Genomic DNA, 21,192 nt, shown 5'->3' with positions numbered 1-21,192 from the left:
AAGAGTAAATATTAATAAAATGTTCACCTCATCAACTGCATCAACTTGAAAATCAGGAAAAAGAGGATCCCACAGAAATGAAGTTATATTTTCTCGGTTACCCGTGGTGATGATTACGAGAGGATTTTTGGATATTTACAAAGTAAAGTTAGATTTTTAATATTAATTTTTAGGAATTTTACAGTGTGAACAGGTGCAATTAGGTAGACAATTGATGAGATGACTTTTAACTCTTAAAAATGTTACAAAAATCTTTTTAAAAGCGGAAAATTAAGTATAAATAGACTTTTTGATGTTAGAGAGTGCAACATCATCTCTTTAATGTCGACAATTATACAGATAGATGATCATAACATTTGTAGAAACATGATGTGTGGAGAAAATAAATGTTTTGCACCTTCAATCTTACTTAGTTGATAATTCTTCTCTCTTCATATATGTCGTGCTCTTGGTAACATTACATTTCCATGCGATCTACGGTAAGAAAGTAGGTAAACATAAATTACAAGAAAATTTCATTTAGTGACGAAGAATCGATTATAAAGGAAATTTCAATTCATAAACCCTTTCAACAGAAATAATCAAGAATGAAACGTCAAATGCAATGAAAAATCAAATAATAAATCTTTTTAGTAAAGATTGAATACCAACCTAAAGCAGCTTAAGTGAATTACTTGCTTATCTTTCAAGTCCTCAATCTATGGAACCAATAAAGAGATAATTTATGTATAATCTGCAATCATATTAATATTAATCATATTGTTGTTTTCATAAGGTATATAAATTAAAATCAGTGCTTAAAGTAAATAAAAAGAAAAAAAAATATAAAGAGAGAATAATGTTGCAATACTTATTACTCTAAATAAATTTGAATTGAAGTACTATTATGAGAAGAACTTGGGAAAAGTGAGAAAAAAATAAATTAAAATGAAGATTAAAAAGATAATAATGTGCAGTGCTCTAAATAGATTTAAGTACTACTATTATGATTAGAGCTTGGAAAAAAATGAGAATGAAAAATCTGGTAAGCCTGGAAAAGAGAGGAATTAAAGGATGAGATATATTTATTTTTTTACACTGAATAGTTCATTCATGGAGAAGAATATATTTACAACGACCAAACCTTAAACTCATGCAGCACTAAATAGTTTTTTAAATATTCAATAAAAATTGTTAAACATAATCAATCTTCAATGAAAATTCCTTCTCCTTGTGGTGATCATCGAGTGTAGTTTTTTCTTTCATGTCCTCATTACAATCATGAAGTGGCATGTTATTGAGAGAATAAGAACCTAGGGGCAATTTAGTCTTTTTACAGATTAGTTAAGATGTGTTTGAAAGTTAGTTAAGAGGGGTTAAGATCTCAACTAAGTCCTAACCATAATTAGAAAATGGTAGTTACTCAAATCTGATTATGAGCTAATCTCTACATAGTGTAAATACTCTTGTAATGATCATATCAAAGATTAGAGTGAATAATATTTCTTTTCTACTCCACTATTCTCTCTCTACCCTAATGTCATCTTCTTCATTTCTTCATCAATTTGGGTTCCTAATGTCTTGTATTCACACAAAATAACATGGTATCAGAGCAGATTGATGAGTCGTGGATTTTAGGGCTTTTTACAGACTACTTTTTGAGTAGTCTTTTCAAGTGTTTGTTTGTGTTTTTCACGTGTTTTCATGTGTTTTCAGGTTTTGTGAGTCGAGGACAAAAGAGGGACAAAATGGAACAAAAAAAGAGCAAAAGAGCATAAAGTTGCGGCGAATATGCGGCACCGCAAATGGGATTTGCGGCCACATATTTTTCCTAGAGAAATGACAGTCAGCTGAGAAAAGATCACCAAGTTGCGACAAGAATGCGGTACCGCAACTTCGGAGTTGCGATCGCATGTTGGAAGCTTGAACACCCAGTGATCCAAGCTACATGCCTGATGTTCCAAAGCAGATGCGGCACCGCAAACTCAAGTTGTGGCCGCATCTTCAAAAGAGCTGTGCAGAAATGCTGAGCGTTCTGCGGTCAGAAACTCCAGTTGCGACCGCAAACTTGGATCACATCTGCTATATTTGTCCGAAATTTGACTTTTTGTCCTCCCTCTATAAATACTTGTACCTAGTGCTCTGTGCACATTATTGAATATTCTTCACTTTTCAGTTTTTGTTGTCTTTTAGCTTTGAAGAAGAGCATTGAGTACTATTGTTGTGGAAGCTTTAGAGAAGATTCTTCAATTTTTGTCATCTTCTTCTTTAACATTATTGTAAGCTTCCATGAATATTCTCTTTGCTTCTACTTTTTATTTAATGAGTATGAGTAGCTAAATCATTTAGCTAAGGTTGTGGGACCAAATATGTTAGTTATGTGATTGGGTTTTTGCATTCAACCTCCATTATTGTGATATGATGTTATTCTATTTACTCTTTATTCTTTAATGCCATTTAATGGTGTACAACATCATTTGTGCCTATTCACTTTTCCTTTGCTTGAGAAAGAAGAGGGAAGTTAGGAAAAGAGTAAATAGCAAGGATTTGAGGTTTTTAAACCTCATCTAATAACTTGAGCTACAGATAGGAGAGTCACTTGAGATAAAATGGGTGTTCATATTTTCCACATTTTAAGGCTTGAGAAAGCTTAGTAATGATCTTTATCAATTTGGTTGAAAAACTTTTGATAAGCGTTTGTATCCCATATTTAATTACATCTACATATATAAAGGAGTTGGATTAATACCCAGTTGCATTACTTTCCATTAGAACCACAACCTTAGTGCCTTTAGAAATTGTTAATCATAAAACGAGCATTATCTTACCAATGATCATGACAAATATTAAAACCAAACTTTTTGTACATTCCCGTCTCTAGAAATATAGACTATTAGTCAAACGTTACACTTAACGAGTTTATTTCTTCATTGTATTCTCTGTGGGATTCGATCCTGACCTTATTGGGTCCTATATTTGACAACGACCACTTACTCCTATTTTAAAGGTATAATTTGAGCGTATCATAGATACGATCCGCTGTTACGATTGAAAATTAAATTCATACAAAGCTTCCGCTAATTTCTTTGAGTTTCGTTCAATTTCTTTCAATTTTGAATTTCTGATAAACTGGTCAATACCAGGTTGCGATTAGGATTTCAAGAAGAAATACTGGTGATCTGGAGTGAAGATTCAGTAAGAACAACAAATTAATTGATTGTTCAGGCCCAGAAATCAAGAAAGATGATGATGAATAACAATGGGGTTCGAAATGTGCAAAATGTTCCTGAAGCAGGCACTGAGAATCAGACCAACACGAATGACTATAGTCATCATAATCATCCCTTTTACTTGAGTTCAACTAATGTATGTGGCATTCAAATCATTTCCTTTCAATTGACTGGTGTTGAGTATTACTCTTTGTGGTATAGATCAATGAGGATAATCTTGTTAGGGAGAAATAAGATGGGGATGGTTGATGGAACTTATACTAAATATTATTTTCCTGTTGAAATGCATAACCACTGGGAAAGGGTAAATGCCTTAGTCTTGTCTTGGATAATGAACTTGGTGTCCAAGAGTCTCTTAGGTGGCATAATGTATGCAACTAGTTCACATGCAGTCTGGGAAGAGCTTCATGAAATATTCACTAAGGTTGATGGCTCTAGAACCTTTAACTTGCACAAAGAGATTGCGACTTTGACTCAAGGAACAACTACTGTATCTGCATATTGTTCTAGATTAAAGAACTTCTGGGAAGAATTTGAGGCCCTTGTGCCAGCACCAAGGTGCAATTGTGATAATTCATCTTCAAAAGTTAAAGTTGTTTCAGTACTTGATGGGCTTAAATGAGTCCTACAGCCAAGCAAGAAGTCAAATCTTGCTAATGACACCAGTGTTATCTGTGAAGCAAGCCTACTCTATGATTATTAGTGATGAAAGTCAAAAGTCTGTGGCTGCTACTGTTGGGATCTTGGGTGCAAATCCAACTCCATGAAGCAACAAATTTGACATTGCTCTATATACAAGAAATGGAGGAAATGGACAAAAGTTCAAAAAGAATTATGATGTACAGTGTGAGCTCTGCAAGCTTAAAGGGCACATTAAAGAAAATTGATGGAAGATCATTGGGTATCCACCTAATTTTAAGAAGAGAAAAGGGCCAGGTGGTGCATACATGGCTGAACATCTTGTTTCAGATAATCACAACCAAGCCTCTACTTCTGATGCGAAAAACTTAGAGAATGGTTTGACATTAGCTCAGATAAGTCAGATGGGAAATGCTGCTTTCAGTAAGGAACAATATGATGAAATTCTCAAGTTGATACAAAATAGTTCAGCTCCTACTGATGTCAGCTCTTGCAATGCAGTAGGTATGAGTATTGACAATGCTTTGTTATCTTCTATTAGTGAGTTGAAATGGATTATTGACACAGGATCAACTAATCATATGGTTTTAGGTTTAAAAATGTTGCATAAGTCATCTGTGTCTCAAACTACAAGTCCAAAACCAGTGTGCTTACCTAAAGGTGACTTAACATACGTTACACATAGTGGAAGTAGCTTCTTAACTAAAGGAAATGTCATCACAAATATGTTTCATATACCCCAGTTTAAATACAATCTACTCTCAGTCTCCAAGTTTACAAAAGAATTGAGATGCTCAGTGATTTATTTTTCTTGATTTCTGTGTTTTCTAGGATCATTACTTTGGAAGGGTGAAAGCGATTGGTAAGGAAGATAGTGGATTATATCTACTTGTTGGAACTGAAGTCAAGGATGAAAATACACAAGAAGTTACTTTAGCAGTCAAGGAGAAATAAGGCAACAACACTTACTTGAATAAAACAGCTGATGAAGTAGATTTGTGGCACAGAAGACTTGGTCATCCTGCTTCCAATGTACTTCAAAAGTTAGTGTCTAATAAAGTTCAAGATATAGATGATAGAACAAAAGAGTGCAGTGTATGTACTTGTGCAAAACAAACAAGATTGTCATTTCCTTCTAACAGTATTAAAACTTCAAGTAATTTTGAGATTGTTCATATGGAGTTGTGGGGTCCTTACAGAATTTCCACTATGAAAGGCAACAAGTATTTTTTTTGATGATTTTTCAAGGATGACTTGGGTGTTTTTACATAAATTGAAGAATGATGTGTGTGTTGTGATTCAACAGTTTCTTATATTTGTCAAAACTCAGTTTGATAAACCAGTTAAAGTAGTTAGAACAGATAATAACTGAGTTTGTGAACTCAACTTGTAGTACTATGTTTAAAGGTTTGGGTATTATGCATCTGTGCCTATACTCAGCAAAATAGAGTAGTTGAGAGAAAGCATAGGCACATACTAGAAGTTACAAGAGCACTTATATTTCAAGCTGAGATTCCAATCCATTTCCGGGGATAATGTGTGTTGACTGCTGCGTACTTGATAAATAGGCTGCCAAGTTTAGCTATTCAACATAAGACACCCTATGTAAATTATATGGTCAATAACCAAAGTGTGATCATATAATACTATTATGATGTTTGTGTTATGCCAAAACAATCCAAGAACATGATAGCTCATGTCTAGGGCCAGATCTGCTGTGTTTCTAGGATCTACTGAGACACAAAAGGGGTATTTACTATATGATTTGTCTACTAAGACCTTTTTTGTTAGCAGGGATGTTAGTTTCAGAGAGCATATATTTCCTTTTAAAAACCAACAACAATCAAACAAAGACAATTACCATCTCTTCTCTTTACAAGAAACAACTGTAGAAAGTGATATTATGGCTGATAAAACTCCAAAACCAAGCATATCAATACCATTTACTGATCATGTTATCTAAGAGGTACAAGTGTCATCCCAACCACAAACTGAACTACCCAGTCCAAATACACCACTTGAACAAATACATCCTGATCCTATACCACCAGTGTTACCAAATGAACCAGATCAACCTGATCCTATCCAACAAGCACCAGTGTTACCAAATGAACCAAACCAACCTGAGCCTGTCCAACAAGATATACCACCTAGTGATGTTAGAAAGTCCACTAGAGGAAAGAAACCACCAATATGGATGAGTGATTTTGTGTCACTCAACATTCACAAAGAAATACCATATTCAATGTCAAACTATGTATCATATGATAGTCTGTCACCATCTTACAAAGCTTATGTTGCAGCTTTTTCATTAGTTACTGAGCCTACAACTTATTCTCAAGCCTGCGAAGATCCTGGGTAGGTTGAGGCTATGCCGAATGAGATTGAAGCCTTGCAATCAAACAAAACCTGGGATGTGGTGACTCTGCTACAAGGTAAAAGTACATTGGATGTAAGTGGATATACAACGTGAAGTACAAATCATCTGGTGAGGTTGAAAGTTTTAAAGCAAGGCTGGTTGCAAAAGGCTATAGCCAAAAAGAGGGGATTGATTACAAAGAGACTTTTTCACCTGTAATCAAGATGAAGACTGTCAGAACAGTGTTGGCAACAGCTGCAAGAAAACATTGGCACATACATCAGACGGATGTCTATAATGCTTTCTTACAAAGAGATCTATTTGATGAAATCTACATGGACTTCCCACGAGGCTTTACAAGTCAGGGGGAGAATCAAGTGGCCAGACTTGTGAAATCCTTGTATGGATTAAAACAAACACCTAGGCAATGGAATTCTAAACTTGATGAGGCATTGACTAAAGCTCGGTTTAAACAAAGTCAACATGATCACATCAAACACACTACTGAAGGAACTATTTTGGTTCTAGTGTATGTAGATTACATTTTGATCACTGGGGAAAGCTTGAAACTGATTGAAGAAACTAAGGCTGGATTACAAAAAGATTTCAAAATGAAAGATCTAGAAGGATTTAGATATTTTTTGGGGATTGGGTTTGCAAGATCCAAACAAGGTATACTGATGAATCAGAGGAAATATTCCTTGGAATTGATATCTGAGTTGGGGCTAATTACAGAAAAAACCGCAGCAACACCTATGGATACTAATGTCAAGCTGACTATAAAGGAACTTGATGATCACAACACAGATAAACCAGTAGCAAAGGATCCACTTACTGATCAACATGCATTTAAAAAACTGATTGGTAAGTTGTTGTATCTCACTATGACCAGGTCTGATATAACATTCGGTGTTCAGACCTTAAGTCAATTCTTACAATGTCCTAAGAAGCCACACATGGATGCTGCAATTAGAGTGGTCAGGTATGTCAAGAATCAACCAAGTCAAGGTGTACTCTTGTCTAGTAGTGAAGACTGTGCAGTCACTGCCTTCTGTGATGCTGACTGGGCATCATGTCCTCAAACTAGGAGGTCTGTTACTAGTTATCTGGTAAAGATTGGTGACTCTATGGTGTCTTGGAAATTAAAAAAAAAACAAACCACAATTTCTAGAAGCTCAGCAGAAGCTGAGTATAGAAGCTTAGCAAGTGTGGTGGCTGAGTTAGTATGGATCCTTGGGTTAATGAAGGAAATTGGAAGTTAAGTCAAGGTACCAGTTGACATTTACAGTGATAGCAAAGTTGCCCTATAGATTGCTGCAAACCCTGTGTTCCATGAGAGAACAAAATATATCGAACTTGATTGTCATTTCATCTGGGGAAAAATTCTACAAGGTCTGATCACAACCAACTACATCTCATCAGAACAGCCAGCAGATATATTGACAAAAGTCTTAAACAAGGTTCAACATATGTATTTAAGTTCCAAGCTAGTAATTTGTGATAAATTTACCCCTTCCTAGCTTGAGGGGGAGTATTGAGAGAATAAGAGCCTAGGGGCAGTTTAGTCTTTTTACAGGTTAGTTAAGATGTGTTTGAAAGTTAGTTAAGAGAGGTTGAGATCTCAACTAAGTCCTAACCATAATTAGGAAATGGTAGTTACTCAAATCTGATTATGAGCTAATCTCTACATAGTATAAATACTCTTGCAATAATCATATCAAGGATTATAGTGAATAATATTTCTTTTCTACTCCACTATTCTCTCTCTACCCACTACTAGAAATTTGGTCTATGGTAACGGTGCCGTTACCGTTACAGTAGCTTGTTTTTCCGTTGCTATAGTGATAATGCAATGGTTTTAGTTACTGTTACAACAGCTTGCGTTACAATAGGTCTATTGTGACGGTTAATTGTGACGGTTTGTAAAACCGTTGCAATAGAATATCCTATCGCAACGGTTTGCTCTTCACGATCATTGCAACGGTTATGTGTCTACGGGAACAGATATGAACCGTTACAATATAGATTTTTGCATCGGTTATTCAACGCTATTGCAACGCTCATTTCTGACTATTCAACTACTGCTTCTTCCTATTGCAACGGTCGTTATAGAGCTAATGCAACGGCTATTTAATATTGCAACGATTATTTTTAGGACTATTGCAACCATTATTATAATTCTACTGCAACGGGTATTGTAGGTCTACCGCAACATATATTATGGGGCTACCGTGACAGTTATTGCGGTGCTACTGTAACGAGTATTATGATGCTACTGCAATGGATATTATGGTGCTACTGCAACAGACTAAAGAGGGCTAACATAATATAGACCACACATATATCAATCACAAGAAGAAACTATGCATAACTAAAATAATAATTCAAGATCCGACATCACAACGAAATAATAATTCAAGATCCAACATCATACCAAAATAATAATCCAAGATCCGACATCATATATTCCAAAATAATAATTCAAGATCCGACGTCATACCAAAATACTAATACAAGATCCAACATCGATCATACCAAAATAATAATCCAAGAGGTCAAGTAACATACATAAAAGCAAAATATCAAGATAATGTTTGACCATTCAAGAGGTGGAGCACACAAGTCTTCAATTTTCCAAAAAATTAACCCAATCCTCCTTAGTCGATCATGTATCTTCACTTCTTTCATCCCCTTGTTCAATTTCACCACCTACAAAAAAATGATAAGGAAAAATGATTTAGAAAAGCTTTCATAAAAGAATTTAATCTCTACAATGCATACATACTAATGATGACAAGACTAGAAATGAATATACTCTTAGTCATATTCAAAGGTATTAGTGTTCACTTGACAACCTTATTCAAACACACACCCTAATGTACTGGACAGCCATATCTCTGGTATAATCAAAGATTGCAAAATGAGAGAATGGATGATATATGAATATTTCTCCGCTCAGCCAGCACCCGCAGCCAGCACCTGCAGCAGCAGCAGCACCAGCCAAACAAGTTGTTTGTAGCCAGCAACAGCAGCACCAGCTAATAAAGGAGGGAGTGATAGGCATATTATCATAGTTAGTAGCTATTCTAACAACAACACATAGAATTGAAAACTTTAAGATGCGCAAATAGTACTACACATTCAGGTTAGACCAAATAATACATGTCATTCTTCTTAAACATAATATTAAAAACATGATGACTATTCAGATACTTAAAAACACTGAACTATCAAGAAAATCAGTTAAATTCATTTATAGCAGATCTTATATGAGGTCCCCTTTAAACATGTACTATTTTACTCGAATATACAAATAGGTATGCACATAGTTATAAACAGGGCACGTAACATACATATACACTGAAACATGATTCGAAAGAGGATTAGGACATACATTTTAAGACAAATCAACACACATTTTTAACATAAAAAGCAAAGGGAAAAAATAAGATGGGAAGATAAGAGTGTCTAGTTGCCGACCTTTTTGGAGTGCAGTGAACGGGGCTTTGGATCTCCGACTCACCCTAAAAAATGAATGACGCTCAAATCCGAGATAAGAAGAGAATGAATACTAAGTGCCTAGAGAAAAAAAATAGTAAGAAGATAATGGTTTCAAAGAGAGAAGTGGTGGCCTCAAAAACTTGTCCCCTATTGAGATATAAGATTGTATTTATAGGAGGAGATTAGGGTTATTTTGGGCGGGATTTTGAACACCATGTTTGAGTCTTGGTCAACACAACCGTTTGAATTTGAACGTTGGGATTTGGACGTCTTGCCCGAAATGGTGAGACCTTGACTGGAATGGAGAGTTTTGTCACACCTTGAAGCATGAAAACGGGAAGATGAGATAGAGACACGCCTGGAAAAGTACCCTTTGCACAAAAATGGGGAAAACAAAGTTCACTTTCGGCTGAAGGAGTTTGGCATTTTTTTCTGAGAGAGGAAATGGGAGAAAGCGGCCAAGAGGCGCCGCTGGCCTTCACCTAATGGAAACCTAGATGAATTAGGATTAAAATATGAGACTTAATAAGGTCCATCTCAACCTTTCAGCATTATAAAGCAAGTCCCTTTTACATTCTTTTCTGTAACTAATTTGGTTTGGAAGTATTGGAATGAGAGACGAGTTGGATAACAGTATCTCAGAATTTAAGTGCAAAGCATAACTTTTTCTTTCCTTCACTTTCCTTTTGTCAATACCTTCATCTCAACCTTTCAGCCTTAAAAAAGGGCAAGAAAAGGGGACCCCCAAGACACCAGAGAATGCTCATCAGTCATTCCTCCTAGAAAATTAATTCAGAAAATGGTACAAACTCCAGAAAACTGAGATGAAACTTCCAACTATTATTTAGACTGGGGTACAAACAAAAGCAGGGCATTTGGTCTAGTGGTATGATTCTCGCTTTGGGTGCGAGAGGTCCCGAGTTCGATTCTCGGAATGCCCCTAGTTAATACAAGTTTTTACTTCAATTTTACTACTTGCAACTTGTAGCTCTGATCCTTCACTCTATATTCAAATTAAGCAGGCCATTAATTGCTAACCTAATTCGATTGGCTAGGGATCTCTAAGAAAATACACTTCATATTTGCTTTTCTGCTGTCTTGGAATAATAAAAAAAATGCTATAATTTATCCTTTTTAGTTTGCAGGATATATATACAGCAACACACAGATGTGCATGCAACTTATCAACAACTTTTTTTTCCAAGTTTTAGTTTAATTTTACCATGTTCATTGTATAGCAATTTGTAGAACCAGTATAAGTCAGCTATATCGCAACAGAGAAGAAGTGAGACTAACCTTAATTGTTGCTATCTACTTGTGGGGCAGACGTAGCTTCTCCCGGTGAAGGGGCACACAATGCTACTAGCATGTCTGGACTAATTAATCCTGCACGTTGGAGTTTTTCCATTACTTTTGCAGTAATGCCTGCAGTAACTTCTGCTCGCATAGTTCTTTTTTGTTCCTCCATTTGTTCCTCCATTTTTTGGATACTTTCTTGCATTTCTTGCACTACATCATTTGTGGCATTTGAAGTTGGTTCAAAAGTTCCAGTTTTTCCTTTCAAAGAAGTCTTTGTAACCCCCCATCCATATAGTCTTAGACGTCCCGGATGTTCTGGACCCATAACGGCTGAGTATGCATCAACAGGCTGACTACCATCTGCGCTTAGTTGTGTTTCAATTTCCTCCATTTCAGCCTAACAAAGAAAATCCAACAACCACACTCAAGCAAACAAAAACTAACAATAAATAATAGATTTCAATAAAAACTTGCAATACATAATATACATACAATTTTACTAGTTGTGTCTTCATTTGACTCCTTGTACAAGCGCCCGGGTTTCCTTGCTCTTGTTTCCACAAAGATCTCCTTAAGTGATATATTTCCCTTGGTTTTTTCCTAGTCACATCAAAATGGATATAAAAAAGCGCTTAAAATGACAGGTTAAGACTTAATAAAAAAAAATAAGAGAACACACCAATTTATTGCGGACTAAAGCGAAACGTTTTTTGGCGACTGTGTGCGGATTCAACAACTTCTTCCGATTCTCAGCATTTGTTTTAGACATTTTCTGCAACAGAGACAAGAAGATAAGAAGAGGAATTACAAGAAAAAAGAAAGCAGTAGCAGTAGCGCTACTGCAGCAGAGAAGAGAAAGGTAAAAAAAACCTACAACGACAGCCATATCGCAGCAAAGAAAGAGAAGACAGAGAGACAGAAGGACACTTGCACCAAAGAAGACAAATGTATTCTGGAAATATATTTTACCTGGAATTTCTCAGACTTCCAATATTCGAGGAGCTCTGTAAATTGACATTCCGGAATATGACCTGGCCTTTTTGCCATTATGATTTCATCAGTAACTTTTGGTTTGTAACAAAGTTTCTTCAAGTCACTTTTATGCCTTCTCCAAGCAGCATGAATTGCATTCAAAGTCCACTTTTTGCCAGCTTCAGGAATATCATATTTCTCCTACAATTTTGTGTCATTTTGTTTGCATAAACAATACTTTTAACAGATACTTAAATATTGGAAACTTCAAACCTTGGTATATATCCATAAATCATCTTTTGTGTCCATTTTCCTCCAATCAAGTATATCAAATGGGCAAAGGGTCGCAGTTCTCGCTAATGTACCGAGGAAGCTACCAAACTCTATTACAACATCTTCAGTAGGACCAATAGGTTGATTGAGCCTATTCAGTAGGATCAATTTACGCTCATGTCGGCTATGCACACTATGCATTTGCGTTCTGCCTCTTTTTCTTTTCTGAGTCGAAGGGCCTAAAGTTAAAAGAAAATGTAAGAAATTAGAAGTCATGGATGAATTTAATAAGTTCGTAAGCTATGTGTTACCTTCTTCAGATTGTTCATTTGTGGGAGGAATTGTAGAATCCATTTGCATTTCCTCCTCGACGGGCTGTTGCTCCTCGACGGGCTGTTGCTTTGCAACGGGCTGTTGCTCATCTATATGTTGCTCTTCTACAAGTTGCTCATTTTGGTTAGCTTGTGGTGATACTGGATGTTGTTCTCCAATTAATTATAGCAGATGATCTCTCTCTGGCCTTATAGCTCGAACAGTTTCATTTGTGGTTAATAACTGCCGTTTTTTATTTGCCAAGGATGACAATGAACCAGGTTTAGCATATGCTCTGGTTTGAGCTCTTTTGCTTCTTGTTGAAGACCCTTGTTGACTCATGACTATCCAGATCTGTGTAAATCTAAGACTGAACAAGTGAGAAAATCTGGAGGACAAAAATAATAAGCATGATACATATTATTAAAAATCTGATATAACACATGATGAAGATGTTGAAGATCATGATAAGATCACTGATCATGATAAGGTTACTTAGGAAAAGTACAATCTTATTATTGTTATTGTTAAGTAGTTGTGATAAGCTTAAGTATTAGAATTTAGTTAAATGTATAACTCTATCATAGACTAGTTTCCTTCATGCATTAGAAGTGTGCTATACGAGTGGTGCATGTGTATAAATACACTACCACTGCATCTGTAAGTATTATCAGTGAATACAAAGCATTTCTGCATAGCCTCAGATTTCTCATGGAATCAGAGCTTTAAGCTCTTCTTCTGCTACTGAAAATCTCTGGTTATTAAAACTCAGTCCAAAAAAAAAATGGCATCAACTCCTAACACTCTTTCAGCCTCTTCTTTGCACCATCTCATTTCCTGATATGGAGGACTCAAATGTTGCAACTCATTCAAGTCATGAGATTAGCCTATCTCATCAAGGATGAACCAACCACAGTAGATGATCCAAAACTGACAGTCTCTGAAGAAACTACTGCTAGCAGTGGTAAAAGCAGTGACAAAGCTAGTGATAAAAGTTGTGAGAAAGCCAGTGATAGTAGTGATGATTGGGAACAAAAGGATGTGTTGTTGAGAAGTTGGATTTCTGGTACTCTATCAGAAGAAACCATGAGCCAATGTTTCCAGTCTAAGGTGATCACAACACCAACATCTAAATACCATGCTATATCCCATTCTCCAAATAACATAATTTAGTGGTAATTTAAATTACCAGGCTCTACATAGAAAATGATACCTTTAAAGGCTCCTTTGACTCATATGTATTGGAATATATCATTTCGTTGTGTACTGAATTCTCCCTTGGTATCCTGTCTTCATATTTGTTTATCTATCTCTATTTGCTGCTTAGGAGGCCTGATATTATCCAATATGTATTGAGCTAAATCTTCATATAAACATCTCTTTAGTTTCTGTTTTTCCCATTTTCCATGCCACATTCTGCTATTGATATCCTCATTACACCAAAAGTCAGGTGGTGTTACAAAATATAGATCCCCTAGTCCTATCTAATTATCAAATGAAAAACATGAGCCAATGTTTCCAGTCTAAGGTGACTTCAGGAAAACATGATCCAATGTTTCCAGTCTAAGGTGATCACAACACCAACATCTAGATACCATGCTATATCCCTAGTGATGTTTGGCATACCAGACTTGGGAATCCAAACTCTAAGTTTTTAGAAGTTTTAGACAAAAATAAGTGTATCAATATCACTTGTTGGAATAAAAGTCCTACTGTTTGTGTTAGTTGTCAAATGGGAAAAGGTTGTAAATTGCCTTTTGGCTTGAGAAATAAGATTGAAAAGGAACCTTAAGAAAATCAGAATTCTTTGAGGTGTTTGTCAAGTTCCAGAGAATGGTTGAGAAACAGTTTTCTAAAAGCATTAAAGTGTTTCAAAGTGATGGAGGGGGTGAGTTTTCTAGCATTGTAGGAAGCCTGCAATATTTGACACTGACCAGACCTGACATAACTTATGCTGTCAACCTTGCTAGCCAGTTCATGCAGAATCCCAACTCTGTGCACTTTCAGGCTGTCAAGAGGATACTAAGATATGTACAAGGAACTATTTCTCATGGGCTATGTATTATATCTCAGTCCTCATTCAGACTATATGGCTTCTCAGATGCAGATTGGGCAGGGTGTGCAACAACAAAAAGATCCACCACTGGCTACAGCATATATCTTGGTGCAAATTGTGTATCCTGGTCCTCTAGGAAGCAAAACACAGTGGCAAATCGAAGTCAGCCTCCTCTTCCGATGTTTCCATAGATACATCTTGTGAATGTTGTGCAAGGGAAGACACATCAATGATATCAACAGGGAGATCTTCTCTTGACCATCTGACATCGACATCGAGTAATCTTTCTGATGAGCCAATGTCATCATTAGGCTCCCTCCAAAATGTTTCTTCAATATTAGGACAATTCTCTTCCTCCAATTCATACAAATCAACCGGGACTTTATTTCTTGCATAATAAACCCCTTTCTCAATTGGATCCTCCACATAAAAAACTTGATGCACTTGAGATGCTAGTACAAAAGGGTCGTCAGTGCTGCATTTTTTATTGAAGTATACCCGAGTCAACCCATAGCCATCGACTTCATTATGAAACCAATCACATCTAAATAGTACAACACTAAAACAACCCCAATAATCAATATCAATGATATCTTGAATAACTCTATAATAGGCAACCATTCCATCAACGGGATTTTGGTCTCTGGCACTAGCAAAACTATCAGTTGTTGCTGACAAACTCACTCCACTATTTTGAGTCTTGCATGAGGCATCCCGTTTCATCGTATGAAATCGGTATCCATTGATGAAATATCCAGTATATCTTCTGGCCACTACATTAGGCCCATAAGATAGCCATATTATATGATTGGGCACTTTAACTGTTTTAACTTTCTCTTTTAACCAATCACCAAATTCTCAACTATGAATTCGTGCTTTTGCCCATGCATTTCCTCTACCACGTTTATCAGTTATACTCTTATGTTCCCTGCAAGCATGTGTGTTATATTAATCATTAGGTATATAAAAATGAAATTTATAACACATTATCATAATAAATAAAGTTCAAAATTCAAATGACTATTTTTTCTTACTTGATAAACGTCTCTACTTGTTCATCTCTAGTATTGAACAAAGCATACCGATGTGCTTCAACCCACTGATGACTATCCATGTCAAATGTCTTGCCTTTCCTTTTCTTCTTACTTCCAATTGGATGGCCTGTCTTAGGAAATATATGTGAAAAATCATTTCCCTTTGTTTGAACATCTTCATCCTCGGTCTGATACCTATTAAATCTTGTCTTCACCCCATCATGTAGGTATCTTGAACAAAAGGTCAAACACTCTTCGGCCATAAAACTCTCCGCTATTGATCCTTCTGGATTGGATCGATTCCGAACGAACCCCTTGTACTTACACATGTTTCTCTCATTAGGATACATCCAACACAAATGAACCGGACCCCCAAGCTTAATTTCATCTACTAAATGGATAGGCAAATGTGTCATTATATCAAAAAAGGTTGGAGGAAAAATCTTTTCAAGGTCACATACTATATCTATGATTTCAGCCTTCATTTTATCAAGATCTCTTCTTCTTATAACCTTACTACATATGGTTCTAAAATAATTCCCCAACCTAATCAAGGCCAAAGACACATTCTTGGGTAACACTTTCCTAACCGCAACCTGAAGCAAGTACTGCATTATGAAATGAGCATCATGGCTCTTATATCCTGATACTTTCATCTCCTCCATTTGCACACGACATGATATATTAGAGGCACACCCTTTTGGTAATTTGACATTTTTTAAAACAGTGCAAAACAACCTTTTCCCCTCTGGTTTCATAGAGAAACAAGCTTTAGCCAGATGAATTTTACCATTCTTATCATCTTTAAATGGTTGAAGCTCCTTGCGTATCCCCATCTCGTGCAAGTCATAGCGAGAATTTACATGATCTTTGGACTTTCCAGGTACATCTAACAAAGTCCCAAGCAAACTATCATATATATTCTTCCCTATGTGCATCACGTCAAGATTGTGCCTCAATTTGTTATGTGCCCAATATGGAAATTTAAAAAATATGGATCTTTTCTTCCATGGACCATCACTCTTCCGAGCCCTTTTCTTTCGGCCCTTCCCAATGACATTATTGAATTCACGTAGCTCTTCAAGCACTTCTATGCCTGATAAGGGAGTAGGTGCAGCTTTATGCTCCTCTTTACCATCAAATGATTTCTTATCTCTTCGGAATGGATGATCAGGAGGTAAAAATGCTCGATGACCCAAGTAACACATCTTACGACTATGTTTGAGATATTGAGAGCAAGTATCATAATTACAGGTGGGGCATGCCCATTTCCCCTTGGTGCTCCATCCGGAAAGCATTGCTAGTGCTGGAAAATCACTAACTGTCCACAATAAAGCTGCACGCATTAGAAATGTTTGGTTAGTTTCAGCATCATATGTTTCCACTCCCATTTCCCATAGTTCCTTCAACTCTGCAATTAGCGGTTGTAGGAACACATCTATATCGTTTCCAGGAGACGATGGACCTGGAATGATCATTGACAACATTATATACTCCGGCTTCATGCAAATCCATGGTGGCAAATTATAGTTCATTAACATAACTGGCCATGTACTATAGGAAATGCTCATGGTTCGGAATGGATTGAAACCATCACTTGAAAGACCCAATCGAACATTACGAGGATCTTTAGAGAAATCCGGGTGCAATGAATCAAAATCCTTCCAAGCTTCCCCATCAACAGGATGTCTTAAATTCCCATCTTTGGGTCGTTCAGTTGCCATCTCATGGCTACAGATGTTTCAGAACACATTAATATCCTCTGAAGCCTAGGCTTTAAAGGGAAGTACCTTAAAACCTTTGCTGGGATTTTGGTGTTCTTATTAGTCAAATCATCACGAACATTTTTCCATCTAGAAGAACCACACACAGAGCAATTATCTATCTTCGCATTGTCATTCCAAAATAGCATACAGTCGTTAGGGCATGCATGAATTTTCTCATAACCAAGACCCAAATCTTTTATCACCTTTTTTGCCTTGTTGAAAGACTCGGGTAGCTGAGCAAATGGAAATGCCTCTTTTATCAAGTCTAATAAGTCTGAAAAGGCTACATTACTCAACCCGTGAATGCATTTAAACAAGTACAACCGAATGGTGAAACTCAACTTAGAAAAATTCTTACACTCTAGGTACAACTCTTGTTTCCCTTCGTCAACTAATTTGAAAAATCTCTTTGCATCTTCAGATGTTCCCTCTCTCACTCCTTCATGCAACAGATCACCTTCTACATTCCTAAAAGTATCATAAAGTAGTCCATCGATATCGTCATGCATGTCGGAAGTTTCATCATCATTGGTTGGATGCGGCATATTTGTTGAAGAAAATCCTTCTCCATGGAAAACCCATTTGGTGTATCCATTAACAAATCCATAACCAAACAAGTGATTCTCCACCATCGTTCGAGTATGCCAATACCGATTAAAACTCCTTTTACAAGGGCATAGTATTTCATTTCCTTGAGAAGCTCGTTCAAATGCCTTATCAAGAAAATACTTCACTCCACGATCATACTCATTGGTGGATCTTCGGAGATCCATCCAACTTTTATCTATAGTATCCATTGAATATCCTACGTGACATGAGCATAACATCAAAATCAAAATTCAAATAGCAAATTTCAGCAGAAATGCATACAAAAAGAGAAAAGTATCACTTTTCCCCATCAACCCAATGTTTTGCTTTGAAGAATGATCCAAGAAAAAGAATAATTCCATGGTTAGACTACATAGAGATCACAGTTTTATCAAATCCACAAACAAATGCAAATGATTTTTTTTCCCATATGATAAATATGTGATTTTTTGGTGGTCGATGATGGCAAAGTAAGATGAAGAAGAAGACAAAATAAAAATTAAAAAGGAAATGCTTAATTAGATTTCCCTCCACACACACAAAAAAAAAAAAAGGTTACCCTCCTCACGCGCTTCAACTAAGTGCAACACACACATTATACCAACTCAGCAAAAAGTATTCAATAGGTACATGTTTTGAAGAGTTCGAGTGTCAAATTGAAACAAGCTTAGGTTTAGGTGGCCATGAGGAATTTGTGGACAAGTTTAGGGGGCAGTCTATGACTTTTGCCTTAAAAATAAGGAAATTGGGCCCCTTCTATTTACAACTGAAGCTACCTAGTCAAGAAAAACATACTGTCCAATATAAGTGACACAACTAAAGTGTTTCAAACATCAAACTGATTAACAGATATATCATGAGCACAAAAATTCAGTACTTCAGTTGTTGCAATGTACAGCTCCAACAATTTGAACAAAACAATTTAAATCCACTTTGAAATACCCCACATTTACTTCGACATGTCTCCTAATATTGCTCGGTTACTCAGACTTCACCGGCAAATAGATTTCCCTATCAGATATTTATCATATCCAGAAACTAAAATCCACAAACAAATGCTGAAGATATTTTCTTTCTACAAAAACCTAGACTTTCAAGAATGATTCAACAAAATGGAAGAAAAACATCAATTCCATGGCTAGACTACATAAAGTTCCCATTTTTATCAAATCCACAAACTAAAATCCACAAACAAAAACATGCAAATGCCGAAGAACCTTTCTTTCCTTAAAAATCCAGTTCTCAACTTTGAAGGATGATCCCAAGAAAATGGAAGTAAAAACAACTCCACAACTAGACTACATAAAGATCACATTTTATCACACCCATAAACTAAAATCCACAAACAAATGCAGAAGATTTTTTGTTTCCACAAAAACCCAGTTCACAAATTTCAACAATGATCCAAGAAAATGAAAGAAAAATGTTAATTCTACAGCTACACTACTTAGATATCCCATTTTTTTTCACACCCAGAATTAATTCACAACCAAATGCAGTAGATATTTTGTTTCCACAAAAAAAAAAAAAAAAACGCAGTTCATACAGATTCAAGATGTTGTACGAAAATCAACAATTCCATAGCTAGACTACATAAAGTTAACATTCTTATCACACCAAGAAACTAAAAATCCACAAACAAACTCATAGAATTTCTGATTTTTAAAAATACTACAACAATAATACATGTTAAGAGAGACAACGATGAAGACAACGATGATGCAAACCTGTTGATGCAAAAAGCTAGAACACTAATTAGCTGAAGACAATGATGAATTTTGCTTGACAAACTTCAAATCAGAATAAATTAGTCACATTGCTAAAGAAAACCCATTGTTAAAAGCTTCAACTGAGAAGAAATATTTGATGAAATGTTTCCACTGATATGTTTATTCAGATACGGTCTATTTTTTGGTCATTATCTTTTATTAAAAAATGGGGGTTTTGGCGGGTCCAATAGAATAAGTGGAGGGAAAAATATTGGGGGGAAATATTGGGGGAAAGAAAACTGTCCCAATAGCTAAATTTTCTTATATGACTGTTGCAATAGAATCATCTATTGCAACGGTTCCAATACCCGTTACTAAATGTACGTCTATAGCATCGGTTATCTGACTAACGCGACGGTTTAATTTTATAAATGTGTTGTTAGGTCAAAGTGTCTTTGCAACGGTTAAAACCGATGCAACATATAGTCTATTGTGACGGTTTAGTAACTGTTGCTAAAAAACCGTTGCTATAGGCCTATTTTCTAGTAGTGACCCTAATGTCTTCTTCTTCATTTCTTCATCAATTTGGCTTCCTAATATTTTGAATTCACACAAAATAACACATGTTTTCCATTTGTTGAAGATTCAGCAAAAGTAAAATAGATGAATTTTCTGGAAAATTTTGAAACGTTGCATTATCTCTATAATTAATGAGTTGCAATCAAACGGGCGTCTTTTGTGAAATTCTGTAACAATTTTTATCATGTCTAACCATGGTAATGGAGGAAGTAAATGTTAATTATAGGGGATTAATGAGTTGATTGTTGACCTTTTAGAATATCACATAAATAAGGGATGTTTAATTTTCTTACTATTTGAAAGAATGAAATGGAGAAAAAAGAAGGAAGGAAGAGAAATTTCAGGAAAGTAATTAATTGTATTAATAGTGAACTGATGAGAGCGATAAATAAGATATCTTTAAATGGTAATCCTGGCCTTAGAGAGGTGTCACGTCACTCTCTTATTGCCAGCTTTATTATATAGAATATATAGATTGATTGGCTGAGACACACACAAACACTCAAATCTTACATTTAACCCCAATGCATTTAGTTGTGAGTACTCTTAAACACTTTCTTCTTTTCTCCACGCTATTGTTAGTATATTACTATTGTAATTTTAGATCCTCAAAAAAATTCAATTTCATGATGTATTATTATAACTATACCAATTGAAAGCGTGAACATATGATTAATTATGTTTTTCTCTAGTGCATCTAGAGCTATAATTAAGGGCATAAAAAAATGAAATATGCATAAAGAACCGATTTGTCTGTTACTTTCACATGGTGGTGTCAAAACCAAATAAATTCCTTATATTTATGTTTAAAGTTAAAGGCTAAAATTTACATATCAAATTGAACTTCACTATAGCGCATTCAGTCCATTTCTAAAGCACATACCGGTCTAATCCAC

At 35.8% G+C, this 21,192-nt stretch overlaps 2 protein-coding genes and 1 non-coding gene across 4 annotated transcripts; 1 reads left to right on the top strand and 2 right to left on the bottom strand.

Moving 5' to 3' along the window:
* Positions 1-8,635: 8,635 nt before the first annotated feature.
* On the bottom strand, positions 8,636-19,869 carry LOC132638550 (uncharacterized). 2 transcript variants are annotated; one of them, XM_060355389.1, is made up of 9 exons: positions 19,736-19,869; positions 12,564-12,918; positions 12,253-12,491; positions 11,977-12,180; positions 11,687-11,779; positions 11,500-11,607; positions 11,005-11,404; positions 9,063-9,245; positions 8,636-8,916 (listed from the first exon to the last, which is right to left on the bottom strand). In XM_060355389.1, the coding sequence occupies exons 2-7, from the start codon at positions 12,610-12,612 to the stop codon at positions 11,006-11,008; spliced, it is 1,092 nt and encodes a 363-aa protein (XP_060211372.1). In that variant the 5' UTR covers positions 12,613-12,918; positions 19,736-19,869; the 3' UTR covers positions 8,636-8,916; positions 9,063-9,245; position 11,005. The 2 variants fall into 2 exon arrangements, with proteins under 2 accessions (XP_060211372.1, XP_060211373.1); XM_060355390.1 differs by lacking the exon at positions 19,736-19,869 and having other exon boundaries at positions 12,564-13,091.
* On the top strand, positions 10,578-10,649 carry TRNAP-UGG (transfer RNA proline (anticodon UGG)). Its single transcript has one exon. It is a non-coding gene; the product is annotated as a tRNA-Pro (tRNA).
* LOC132637720 (uncharacterized) lies at positions 15,479-18,217 on the bottom strand. Its single transcript, XM_060354768.1, has 3 exons — positions 17,445-18,217; positions 15,655-17,385; positions 15,479-15,548 (listed from the first exon to the last, which is right to left on the bottom strand). Exons 1-3 carry the CDS (start codon positions 18,215-18,217, stop codon positions 15,479-15,481), a joined length of 2,574 nt encoding a protein of 857 aa, XP_060210751.1.
* Positions 19,870-21,192: the final 1,323 nt, after the last annotated feature.

This window comes from Lycium barbarum, chromosome 4 (genome assembly GCF_019175385.1).
Source record: "Lycium barbarum isolate Lr01 chromosome 4, ASM1917538v2, whole genome shotgun sequence".
Classification (NCBI taxonomy): domain Eukaryota; kingdom Viridiplantae; phylum Streptophyta; class Magnoliopsida; order Solanales; family Solanaceae; genus Lycium; species Lycium barbarum.
The sequence above is the reverse complement of the archived record's forward strand: the minus strand, read 5'-3'. Positions and strand labels throughout refer to the sequence as shown.

What these genes read in the sequence shown, in the direction of transcription:
- LOC132638550 (XM_060355389.1), bottom strand. Translation starts at nt 12,612, where the DNA reads ATGCAAATGGATTCTACAATTCCTCCCACAAATGAACAATCTGAAGAA. An exon ending in GGAAGTCTGAGAAATTCCAG is followed by an intron (nt 11,780 to 11,976) that starts GTAAAATATATT and finishes TCTCTGTTGCAG; the next exon opens with AAAATGTCTAAAACAAATGC. An exon ending in CTTTAGTCCGCAATAAATTG is followed by an intron (nt 11,608 to 11,686) that starts GTGTGTTCTCTT and finishes TGATGTGACTAG; the next exon opens with GAAAAAACCAAGGGAAATAT.
- LOC132637720 (XM_060354768.1), bottom strand. Translation starts at nt 18,217, where the DNA reads ATGGATACTATAGATAAAAGTTGGATGGATCTCCGAAGATCCACCAAT. An exon ending in ATCCCAGCAAAGGTTTTAAG is followed by an intron (nt 17,386 to 17,444) that starts GTACTTCCCTTT and finishes AAACATCTGTAG; the next exon opens with CCATGAGATGGCAACTGAAC. An exon ending in CAAGTAGAGACGTTTATCAA is followed by an intron (nt 15,549 to 15,654) that starts GTAAGAAAAAAT and finishes ACATGCTTGCAG; the next exon opens with GGAACATAAGAGTATAACTG.